The following is a 12,248-nucleotide window of genomic DNA, read 5'->3' on the forward strand; positions in this document are numbered from 1 at the left end:
CCAGCCTCCTGGCTTGTCATCTCCCTTCAGCTGCCCCTGGAGAGACTAAACATTTGCAGAATATGTCTAAATGTGTTTAGCTGCTAAATATATTCAATCTGGGCATATAAATGTTCCATGGATAATTAAGCACCTGATGTAATGGATAATGACATTTTAAACTACAGTGTGAAATTCTCCTTATAGTCTCACTTTACCTTTGCTGTCTTTATGCAGAGCTGATCCAGATACCTGCTGGGTTAAATAATGTGTTTACAGGGCCAGATCCACAAAGGATTTGGGACTCTTATTGAAACCTATAAAAAGTTGGTGACTTGTGCAGCAATGGAGAAAATTTTCTGAACAAATGATGCCCTAAGAAAGGGCAGCAAATGAATAGAAAATAAAAACAAAAATAAAAATAAAAAAGGAAAAAGAAGTTTCCTGAGAAGATCCAAGCAGTTACGAGACTTAAGTTCTCAATAACTTGTTGCTGTATCTTTCCTGAATTTCTCCTGCTCTCCATTTGGATTGACTTGCAATATTTCGGCAGTGACTTGAAAAGTGAGCAGCCTCACATAGTAACACTTTTTTCTGATTATTTCAATGAAGGGTACGAGTAAACATTTTGTATTTATTTTCCTGAAGTATTTAAGTATGCTGTTTGTCCACGTGAAAGATTAACCAAGAATGTCATTTATCCAGATGAATGATGAAGGGCTTACAGTGATTTTTGGTTTTGGCAGGTTGCTCTGCTACCAAATAATGCTGCTGATCTTAGCAAGCAAATCACTGGTGAAAAAGTGCTTGCATCTAATGCATATATTCCTGGCCCCCCAGGCCAGCCTGGCCAACAAGGCCCTCCAGGTAAGATACAGACCAGAGGGATGTGAATGTGCAATAGTGCCATGAATTAAAATAATGAGCCTCAATCTTTCAGTGTGATAGGATTTCATGTGGCTCATTTTGTGGTTGTTATTATTATACTTGCATTTGTGCTAAAATTAAATACTTTCTGGTCATTATGGTCAGCCTCTGCCAACCGTCTAACATCATCCATTGTGTCTTAGTCTCCATGTGTTTCTTGGCCTGCAAGCTGTGTTTGTCCTGTATGTGTTAAATTTCTCTCTCTCCCTGGGATATCTCACCTGCTTCAGTTGTCATTTCCTGTATTTTAACTCTTACAATTTAACCCTAAAAGTCTTAAAACACTCTCCATTTCATTGCAGGAATACCTGTTGCTTTAGCTCACTGTCATTAGTAGAGCAGAAAATGTGCTTTCAGGTTTTGGAGGTTTGTGCCAGCTGTTTTGTTTTGTCTTGGCTGGTTTTGCAAGGATTCAGTTGTTGGTTTCATGTTGTGTTCCAGATTCAAAGGAATCTGAAAAGAAAACTCCACTCACACGTTCTTTGCTAAGGTGTAAGTTGAAACAATGAGAGAAGCAGAGTGTTCTTAAAGCTCTAACTTAAGCCAGACACCTCGCAACCAGCAGCCAATGACACTAAAAAATTTGCAGACCCTGGTGAATGCAGATCTAATTGTGGATTAGCAATAAACCCAAGGAATTTTAGCATTGCCCTGGGTTTCAGGAAGATTCTTATATTGTACTAGCAGATACTCCTTACAAGGTTTGATTTACTCCCTACTGACGTGCACACACACAGACACACCGTTTATGCCCGCTTTGCTTTGGTTTTTGAGTCTTTATCTCATTTTCTCGGGGGACGGGTACCTCCAGTCCGCAGTACACCGTACGTCCAAGGACAATATGGTGGGAGACGCAGCCGCAGGCTCTGTGCCGCTCGGTGCAGCACCGCCCGGCCGCCCCCGAGGCACCGGCCCCGCGGGTCTCCCGCCGGTTTCCCCGTGGATGAGCTGTCCGAGGTGCTGCAGCACTGCCCGTCCCTCGGGCACCGTCCCCGCTCACCTCCCCTCCGCCCCGACGGCTGCCACGGGCCTCGGAGGAGTCCGAAGGGTTCATCGCTGAGCTTGATTCTGCTCCTTTCGAAAACCCTCACTGTGCGCAGTCTGTCTGCGGAACCCTTTGTACTCTCTGCCTTTCGTTTTCTACGTCTTTCACATGTCTTCAGCATGAAGAACTGTGCTTCCCCCTCTAATTGCAAAGCAGTTCAGTTAGTGACAGCTTAATGGTCTTTATTTTGTGCAAATGTTGTTACAGGTGCCTGATTTTTTGTTTTTCACACACTTTTCACAGTGTTTCTCTTGAGCTAAACATATGTTTCCTAAAAACTAACATTCTCTGCTGAACCAGCAGCAACTGGAAAGGATATAAAGCAAAACGGAAGAAGAGAGCCTTTTTTGCCCCTAGCACTGGCTGCCATGCTGGGCAAAAGAGAGGTGCAGCCCACACTGAAAAGGGCTTGCTCCTGTGCCAGTCATGTAGATGCCTTCAACCTAATATTCCCACGAATTTTGATGATTTCTTTTTGTGAGATGTTCATAAAATGTGACTTGCTCTTCTCTTTGTGTGAAAATGACACATTTCTGCTTTTCTTTTCACTCCCAGTCTGTGTCCCTAACCACCTGGCAATGGCAGTCTTGGCTTCTTTATATACACAAGGTTTAATTGCTTTGTGAACATCTCTTGTAGCTGCTGTGACAAGGAGTAATGTTGTCTCAGATGACTGCTGTGTTGGTTGTGTTGTGGCTTTGGGTGTGTTAAGGCAACCAGTCAATTGGGTGGTTCAAAACATGGTCACTCCCTGCTGCTTGCACTTATGAAGTGTCCCAAAGGCTTCCCCTGGCAGGTAACCTTTGCTGTCAATTGCAGGGGCACCAGGACCAAAAGGGAGTCAAGGAGTTCCTGGGTCACCTGGACCTCCCGGACAGCCAGGCCCTCGTGGATCAATGGGACCTATGGGCCCATCTCCAGACATATCTCATATTAAGCAGGGCAGACGGGGCCCAGTGGTCAGTATTCTCATCTCCAGTCATGTATTGCACAATTGGCTTTAGCTCCAGAACTTCTCACATCCTTGTGAACACTTTCTTTTCTCTTTCAGGGCCCACCAGGAGCCCCAGGGAGAGATGGTAGCAAGGTGAGGAGAGGTACTGTTTTCCATAATGTGGGCACATGTATATGTGAAGTGCAGGCATGCTAGAGAGACCTTCTGCACACTTGTAGTCATACCCTTTTACCATCTCATTTCCTTTGCTAAGCTGAAAACATCTTGTTGTCCCATCCCTTCATGTTTTCCTTCTGGTGTTTTGTGCTTGTCATTCCTTAAGTCTTGCAAATAGTCCTGCCAGGCTATCTGTCAAGCAGCCTACTTTCCTTTCTCTGCAGCTCTTTTGGCTTTTTCATCAAGAAATGTTGATGCTTTAGCCTATTTCATTAGACTGCTCACTCTTTTGTAAATTTACCCTGTTAACTGGTTTGCTTGTTACTGTCTAGGAGAAATATCAGAAGTGCCCAACTCTGCTTTAACTAGAATCAGCAGCAATTGCCTTGAATTCCTCCTTCACTTTCTTTTCTTTTTCTGAGCAAGCGTAAGCTGATGCTTCTCGATCTGGGGACATTAACTAAGGGAGTCTGCAGCTGCAAACTGTGGTGTTTTTTTTTTTATTTCCATTAGTCACAGCAAACTAACTGAGGTGATATTGATTACAGGGGGAGCGAGGCGCACCAGGACCAAAGGGGATACCTGTAAGTATTGCTCACAGGAGGAATTTCCACAACAGAGTGATGTTGACTACTACACAGGTTAGCCAAAAGGATAAAAAAACTCTCCTGTGTCAAGAGCAGAGTGAAAAATACATGCACGGAAAATGTTATTGTAAAGAAAGTAATTACCTGCTTTTGTCCAAGTGTTTTTGCATGCACACCTCCTCCCCTGCTGGGTGTGACACTGAAGGCAAAGTGCACCTCTGCCCTACAACAGTGGTGGGCCATCCTCAGAAGGAAGTAGTATGAGATCTTATGCAGGGTGCTAGTTAGGACAGTTCAGCCGCCACTCCTACTTAAGAGTTTGATCCCTGGAACTTTTTAAAATCCTGCCCCTCATCTCTCTCTGGGATTTGGAAAGCTGTAGGCTTTGAGGAAGTCATCAGGTGAAAGATGAGTATTTACAGTCTGTTTTCAGGTGAAATTGTTTGAAAATTCTTTTCTTACAGTGTTTTCTTATTAGTGGAATGAATTTTTAAGAGTGTGTCCAGCAAGGTGTCCTCAGTACTGAACAGTGTACTTCACTGTTTGAAGTCAGCTAAAAAGAAATAATGATTTCCTAAAATCAGATAAAAACAGATGGATACTCTCTGCATTGTAATTTCCAAAATATTTAGTAAGTGATGGACAGCAGTGAGGTTACCCTATTGAAAAGATACCTTCCAAATACCAGCATTCTTGAGGAAAAAAATTAAATAAGTAATAATTATTGATTGATTAGTCATTCTGAGAATGTAATTTATATCAGTTTAATAAGAAGGAACAGAGGGAACCAAGATTTATCTCCTCTAGTCCCATGACATGCCAGGATACTCTCAGGAGGCAGGTATAGCAAAGGAATTAGTAAGTAACAACAGGGCTGCGCATCTTGTAAATGTAGGCTCTGTCTGCAAAAGCATTTGCCTTCTTTTGAAAATCGTTTCCTGAGCAAGTTGATTCAAAGCCAGACTGATAAATTTCAGCAACTGATATGAAGCAGTATTATACCTGCAAAGTAATTACATCCACCTGTTTGAGAACTGTAAGAGCGAAGGGGAGTATTAATAATGACCATGCCTTGTAACTGCAGGGCCCACCAGGTTCATTTGATTTCCTATTGCTGATGATGGCAGACATCAGAAACGACATCGCTGAGCTGCAAGAGAGAGTGTTTGGACACAGGACTCATTCATCAACAGAGGAGTTTCCGTTACCTCAGGAATTTACAAACTATCATGACACAGTAGATTTTGGATCTGGAGAAGACTACAAACCACGAGCATCACCCAGAGACTCCAGGATACAGAAGGCAGCCCATCCTTAGCTACACCTGCTGAAAAATAGAGTCCCTTTAGAGTTCTTCAATATAAAAATGCACTGACAATGTTAAAATACATATATATATTATTTCCCAGTTTTCTCTCCACTTTTCCCCAACCATGCTGCCTGTACTGTAGCGTTCACGGTTCATGGTAGCCTCCTTGCAGTAATTCCATACTGTCAAGCCTGCACTGTGTGTTGTACCTAAACTATCAAGAAAACCTTCTTAGTGTATACTACAATTAATGCATGCTCTAGCTAATGGTGCAGACCACAGCATTTTGTCTGCCTACCTTGCATTTTGTGTCCAAATGACCCAGTACAAAAATTTTGCCAGGGGTAGAGGGGTAGCTGAACATCATCCTTGAATGAACTAATTGTAATAATGAAAATGTTGGTCCACAGTTACTTTATACATGTAAAGATACTATACCAATGAACTCAAGACTCCAGCTACTGTCCCCAGGCTTAGGAGAGTGTTAAAAGCAGGTCCTCGTTTCACAGCAGAGGCCAGCTGTAAGTGAAATGTCTTCTATTATGCACCACCATGGCAGAAAAAGGCAAAAAAAAAATACGGTGAAGAAGCAATACAAGGTCGCTGCTTCTTGATCTGGAAATTATTTGGCTTTGTGTTGCTAAAGTATCATTCAAAGAGAGTCAAAAAGATGCATTTGTCCTAAACTAACATTATTTTTCCCTTACCACCATTCTCCCGCTGCTCAGCATGAAGTCCAGTTGCCTTCCTCAACAGGTTCATGCTGGACGCCTTACACAAAGATGAGCAAGAGAAAAGGGGATGTATAAAGCAGGAAAACCAAGAATAAGTGAATTAAGTAGGCTTATTGGTAAGCACAGTATCAGTCCCAGCCCTGCAGAGCTGGATTCTGAGCTCCTGTAGGTGCATGTTTTCCTTGGTGAAATGCTGGAGACCAAGTGAAATTGAGACCAGAGAAAGGCTTCACATTTGAAGAGAGCTACCACCTGTTTTATTCCTCTGCTGCATGAGACTGACCTAAACCTCATTCACAGGACTGTAACACAGAGTTGCAGTGTATTAGGCTGGATATATGAGGCGTATGAGTAGGTGCAGAAGTGCACATGACAAAACATTTCCACTGGTACGAGGATGGCTAAGGTGAGGTACTGCACATGGGGATCTTGTATTTGTGAAGAGGGATGAAAGGGATCACCCTTTTTTTACACTGGAAGATCGGATGCACAAGTTGGACCATACCTCATGGATGATGTATGTTACCATTTCTTTTGGATTACCACAGCTGCTGAGGACTTTGCCGTGCTTAGAAGATAAAAAGTATATCAAGCACAAAACTTCAATGTTGTATCTGTGTCGCTGCTGCTTCTACAGTATGTTTAGTGCTGGGTCACATCCATGTTACAAATGCAAAGAAAACAAACTTATTTTGCCATGTTTTTCAGGGCTTGCATGTTCTAATAGAATGAATACAGGTAAAAATATAAGCAGGCCCTTTTCAGATAACCCATAAAGGTTTGAATTCCCTTTCATATGCTCTGGGCCGAAAGATAGTTGGTATAATCCCTATACCACCAGTACAGGTCATGTTGGATAAACAGCTGGCTGTCTAAACCTTTCATATCTTTTGTATATTATCTTAAGGGGATATGTTCGTTCCTGTAATTGTTTCCCAATTCCTTCCTATCACTATGCCACAAGCAAGGGCATTAGCTCTAAGAGCATGTTCTGTATTCCTCTTCATGTTATATGTATATCAATATTTACAAAGTAATGACTAAGTCACTGGGGTAGCTTAGAAAAAATGATAGCGCTCTGATCCTGTAGTCTTTGGGCTTCTCCTCTGGGAGAATCTGTCAGGAGCTGCAGATCCAAGTAGTCTGTGGTCTTTTGAACCATGTAATAAGGAAATCAGTGAGACTTGGGGAAGAAACTTGTCACCAAAAGAGGGGTGGTCTTATATGCAACAGGCTGAAAGAAAGCTCTAAGACAGCATAAGCTGAGGCATTTACATCTTATTTTCTTAATGTCAAGCAGGCAACTAGGTATAAGTAACATTGTTCATGCATATGCAATTTTAAGTGAATTTTTTATATGTCAAATTTTATATTTCTAACTCTTGCAAATTATGTAACTCTTGCATACGTTTACCAGCACACCCCATTACCTGCTGGATCAGGTTGATTCCCACTATAGAATTAGTAGCTGCAGGGCTTTTGACCGTGAAATACTGAATAATGAATTAAAGGAGTAATTTCCTACACGCCATCTAAATTCTATTGCCCCCTGCCCACAAGATATGTTCTAAAAAAGGCACTTACTTCAGTTCTAAACTCTGCTTTCCAAATATAGACAAATACCAAATAAGAAGTTCCTACAATTTGACCATCAAATTCAGGGGTAGGTGACAATTGCCCTGCTGTGCATAAGTATCCAGGGAACGGAAATTCCGTGATTGGACCAGAAAATTATATAAAGGACATGCTCCACTGTTTAGTACAGAAAGATGTCCTATGGACTCATGAACATAAAATATGGCACATGTTTCCATGCCTTTCTGAATGGAAACCTTAAAAATTTCCCTTTCTGGAATCTGCATCATTTGTTTTCACAGCCTAGAGCTGGGTTTCCAACAGACAAGCTTACTCCATGAAAAAGGTGAAGGAAAGTGCTCCTTGGGTTTGTCCTTGTGCTTCACCCTCCTCTTTCCAGACTCCTTGCCCCAAAACTGTTGGCTGACTCCCAGCAACAAGGAGAGGACACTATGGTAAAGGTAAGCTCACCTGACATAACACAGTAATTCCTCCAGCAGGGAGAATGCCTCTGAGCACAGCTGGCTGGGAAGGTTCAGCCTTCTGTCTGTGTCCGGCTAAGATCTTTGCATAGACCTTTCTCATTTTATTTCTGATTAACTGTATAATAACTTTCATAACACACACATTGTATCAGAAACATTTCATTAAGATACCTGGATAAACACATAAAGACACTCAGATAGAAAAGTGACACTTTCTTCAGCACACCCAATGTCTTATAAAGCTACAGCAGAGGAATCATTTCCAATCTTAAGCTTCGTTGCTGGGTAGCCCGGGAGATCATTACCTTGTAAATTATTTATTACTCTGTGGCTCCAAAAATAACACAACATCCTCCCCCCACCCCCCCCACCCCAACCCCCCCAAGAATCCAGAATAAGAATATAGAAACATCTAGACTCATGTCTAGTGTCATTACTAGGCTCATGCACATGACAACTTTGTTTCATATAAATACTATGTATAATTTTATTAGAAAGAAATACTATTTTGATGTTAAGACATCAAGTTATAAGCAGAAGGATAATAAAGAGTTTGTTATTTTATTAATGTTAGAAATATATTTAATGGAAACATTTGCAAGAGTGTGTGGTGATGGGAAAATGCTGATTGTTAGTGGGTTTAACAAAATCATGGGTTTTTTCAGCTTGGGAAACATTTTCTTTCAACACTGTGCCAAGTACATACATGATTATTCTTTCTTGAGAAGCTGGAATTCCTATACAGTCAGGCTAAATCAGGAAAAGGAGTGGAAAATTGATTGTAAATGGAATTAAGGTAGTGGCCGGAGTAACTGTTGGCAGCACAGTTTCAGTAACATTCTTCCTAGAAGTATTTCAGAGTTAATACACTAAGCCTGAGAGAAGCAACAAAAGATGGGGATGCGGTCTAAAAATTTTCTAATTTCATGTTAAAATCCATATGTTTGTTCCTATTACACATTCCAATTACTATACTGTTCACTTTATTTATGTAAGTATATGAAATACTAAAATGTGTATAAGATGATGGTGATTTTATTATGTATTCATAATAAAAAAGATATTTTTTCTTATGCTGTTCGTAGCTGCTTTTGTTACACGTCCTTTCTCTGAAATACATAAATGTTGGCTGGAAGAAACCAATTGCAGGAAACCTCCACACACTGCCTTTGAGCATTTTTCTTGGAGCTGAGCTATATGCACAGCCAGGAGGCCCTGGGGGCTCATGAAGGGTGTGAGCTGTTGCAAAAGAGGGTGCGTTTCTGTCTTCGTGGAAAGAGGCATGTGCCCACCTCGTCTATTCGTCTATTCGGACGGAGGCTCCTGCGCCCCTTGAGGGCTATGTGAGGCGCCATCCAGCAGCCTTACCCAACGCTGCCCGGGTCTGCAGCTTCTGCACAGCTTGGGGATGCGATACGGCCGTCCGAGGCCCCCCTGGCACCCCGCCACGGGTACTGGGGAAAAAGGGGGAGTAAGGCAAACGGCCCGGCAGGCCAGGCCTTTCCTTGGCACCTGGCTGAGCCCTTCCTCCCAGCCCCGCGGCACCGTGTGAGGGCAGTATCCCGCACCCCGCCCCAGATGCCCTGAGGGGCAGCAGGGAGGGCGGCTGCTCGCCTTGCCCCCCTCAGAGGCCACCCTGCCCGCCCTCCCGGGTCAGCAGCGGGCGCTGGCGGCGGGGTGAGGCCTGCGGCGGCCCCGCCGGGACACGGAACTACAGCTCCCGGCATGCACCGCGGCCCCCAGTACGCCGGGTCTCCCCCGCCTGCGCACTGCCACGGCCCTGCCGTGTGGCCACCAGCGCCCCCCGCCCCGCCCCGCCCCGGGAGGCCGGCGGCCGGCTCCGCCTCCCTGCCCCGCTCAGACCGCTCGGTGCGCGGCTCCGGGCGCCGCTCCCCGCCGAGCCAGGCGGCGGCCCCTGCCCCGCTCCGGGCACAAGCCGTGGGCCCCGCCCGCAGGGGCGGCGGGGCGAACCACCCCTTCCGGCGTGCCGCGCGGCGCGCGGGGGCTGCCGGGAGGCGCCTCCCACAGTTCCCTGCGGCGGTGGTCGGTGGCGGCGGTGAGATGCGGCTGTCGGTGGCGGCTGCTATCTCTCACGGGCGCGTGTACCGGAAGTTTGGGCTAGGCCCGCGCTCGCGCCTCGACTTGCTGCGGAACCTGGTGACGGCGCTGGTGCGGCATGAGCGCATCGAGGCGCCCTGGGCGCGGGCCGACGAGATGCGGGGCTATGCCGAGCGGGTGAGCGGACGGGACGGGACGGGACGGGGGAGGGTCGCGGCGGGCGGCCGAGGGGCCCTGACGTCACTCCCTTCCTTCTCCCCGCAGCTCATCGAGTACGCCAAGCTGGGGGACACCAACGAGCGTGCCATGCGCATGGCAGATTTCTGGCTGACGGTAAGTGCCTCCCCACGTCCCTCCTTGCACCCCACGGCCGCGGTGCTGGAGCTGAGCATGCCACCCCGCAGGAGAAGGACCTCATCCACAAGCTGTTCAAGGTGCTGGCACCCCGGTTCCAGCCCCACCCCGGAAGCTACACCCGCCTGCTGCACATCCCCAACCGAGATGGCATAGACCGTGCCAAGATGGCAGTCATCGAGCTCAAGGGGAACCCCTTCCCGCCACTCATCCGCCCACGTCGCGACACCGAGAAGACGCTGCTCAACCAGCTACTGAAGGGCTACCGGGAGGACATGCAGCAGGCCAGAGCCCCGCAGGCCCCTGAGGGCACCCCTGTCTAGGCATCTCTCTCTGCCCTGAGGCCAGCCCCGTGTGCGCACAGGGACAGGGTTTGGCATGAGCTGCCTGTGCACCAGCCAGCTAGTTGCTGTCCTGGAGCACAGGAATGGAATTGTCCTGGGATGTCTGAAGGTTGATTGCAAACCTTCAGTTGCCACGACAGGGGCACAGTTCAGGGTTTACTTGCTTCTTCCTGTGGTTTGAATAGAGACTTAGCAAGGCAAGGAAATCAAGCTGGGAGCCTAATGGTTGATACTCTCTGTGTAAATAAACTCTGTTAAGAAAGTGAGTTTAATTTTATTGGGATTTTATCATTAAATCATAGAATCCCAGAATGGTTTGGGCTGGAAGGGACCAAGGGACCTTAAAGACCATCAAGTTCCAACCCCTCAGCCATGGGCAGGGACATCTTCCCCTAGACCAGATTGCTCAAAGCCCCATCCAGCCTGGCCTTGCCAAGGAGGGGGCATCCACAGCTTCTCTGGGCAACCTGTTCCACTGGCTCACTACCCTAAAGAATTTCTTCCTAATAGCTAGTTGAAATCTACCCTCTTTCAAACCATTACACCTTGTCCTGTTGCTACAGGTGCTACTAAAAAATCTGTCCCCATCTTTTTTATAAGACCCCTTGAAAGACTGAAAGGTTGCAATAAGGTTTCCCCAAAGTCTTCTCTTTTTCCAGGCTGAACATTCTCAACTCCCTCAGCCTTTCCTCATAGGAAAGGTGCTCCGGCCCTCTGTGGTGCTCCTCTGGACCTGCTCCAACAGGTTGGACCTGCTCCTTATGTTGGAGGCCTCAGAGCTGAACACAGTACTTTAGACAGGATGTAACCAGAGGGGCACAGTCACCTCCCTGGACCTGCTGACCATGCTTTTGATGCAGCCCAGAATGCAGTTGGTTCTTGGGGCTGTGTGTGCACATTGTTAGCCCACCTTGAGCTTTTCATCCACTAGCACCACCAAGTCCTCAGGGCTTCTCTTAACCCATTCTCCACCCAGCCTGTATTGATACTGGGGGTTACCCCAACCCAGTTGCAAGGCCTTCCACTGGGCCTTGAACTTCATGAGATTCACATAGGCCCACCTCTCAAGCCTGTCAAGGTCCCCCTGCCCTGGATGTCGTCTCTTCCTTCCAGTGTATTGACTTAGCTTGGTGGTGTCAGCAAAGTTGCTGAGGGCGCATTCAATCCCGGTGTCCATGTTACCAACAAAGGTGTTGAACAACACTGGTTCCACTTGAGACCTCTGAGGAATGCCACTCATCACTGGTCCCCACTTGGATGTAGAGCTGTTGACTGCAACTCATGAGTGTAACCATACAGCTAATTCCTTACCCACTGAGGGGTCCACCCATCAAATCCATGTCTCTCCAGTTTAGAGGCAAGGGTGTTGTGTGGGATAGTGTCACAAGCTTTGCACAGATCCAGGCAGATGATGTCAGTCACTCTTCCCTGATCTGTCAAAGTTATAACCCCATCATAGAAGTCCACCAGATTTGTCAGGCACAGCCTCCCCTTTGTGAAACCATGTTGGCTGTCACCAATCACCTCCTTATTTTTAATTGTGCTTTAACATAGTTTTCCAGGAAGATCTGCTCCATGATCTTGCTGGACACCAAGGTGAGACTGACCAGTCTATAGTTTCCCAGGTCTTCCTTATTTCCTTTTTGTCGCGGTTTAACCCCAGCTGGCAGCCAAGCACCCCACAGCTGCTCGCTCACTCACCCTCACCCAGAGGGATAGGGAGGAGAATCGGAAAGGAAC

General features: G+C 46.3%; 2 protein-coding genes across 3 annotated transcripts in view; both read left to right on the forward strand.

Annotated features, from left to right (window-relative positions):
• Window positions 1–8,825, forward strand: part of CCBE1 (collagen and calcium binding EGF domains 1) — a 102,055-nt gene extending 93,230 nt beyond the window's left edge. Inside the window, exons 7-11 of one of the 2 annotated variants that reach the window (XM_056323920.1) lie at window positions 726–846; window positions 2,771–2,910; window positions 3,003–3,048; window positions 3,611–3,646; window positions 4,734–4,888. In XM_056323920.1, the coding sequence (XP_056179895.1) occupies window positions 726–846; window positions 2,771–2,910; window positions 3,003–3,048; window positions 3,611–3,646; window positions 4,734–4,753 (363 nt within the window). In that variant the 3' untranslated portion in view covers window positions 4,754–4,888. Of the gene's footprint in view, window positions 1–725; window positions 847–2,770; window positions 2,911–3,002; window positions 3,049–3,610; window positions 3,647–4,733 lie in introns of both variants that reach the window. The other variant, XM_056323919.1, reaches the window with a different exon arrangement.
• An 828-nt stretch (window positions 8,826–9,653) lies between these two features.
• On the forward strand, window positions 9,654–10,774 carry MRPL17 (mitochondrial ribosomal protein L17). The gene is made up of 3 exons (XM_056323931.1): window positions 9,654–9,987; window positions 10,075–10,143; window positions 10,215–10,774. Exons 1-3 carry the CDS (start codon window positions 9,814–9,816, stop codon window positions 10,485–10,487), a joined length of 516 nt encoding a protein of 171 aa, XP_056179906.1. The 5' UTR covers window positions 9,654–9,813; the 3' UTR covers window positions 10,488–10,774.
• Window positions 10,775–12,248: the final 1,474 nt, after the last annotated feature.

Source organism: Falco biarmicus, chromosome Z (assembly GCF_023638135.1).
Source record: "Falco biarmicus isolate bFalBia1 chromosome Z, bFalBia1.pri, whole genome shotgun sequence".
Lineage (NCBI taxonomy): Eukaryota > Metazoa > Chordata > Aves > Falconiformes > Falconidae > Falco > Falco biarmicus.

Coding starts and splice junctions, on each gene's coding strand:
- MRPL17 (XM_056323931.1), top strand. CDS start 9,814: ATGCGGCTGTCGGTGGCGGCTGCTATCTCTCACGGGCGCGTGTACCGG. Junction 9,988..10,074: donor TGCGGGGCTATGCCGAGCGG/GTGAGCGGACGG, acceptor TTCTCCCCGCAG/CTCATCGAGTACGCCAAGCT. Junction 10,144..10,214: donor TGGCAGATTTCTGGCTGACG/GTAAGTGCCTCC, acceptor GCCACCCCGCAG/GAGAAGGACCTCATCCACAA.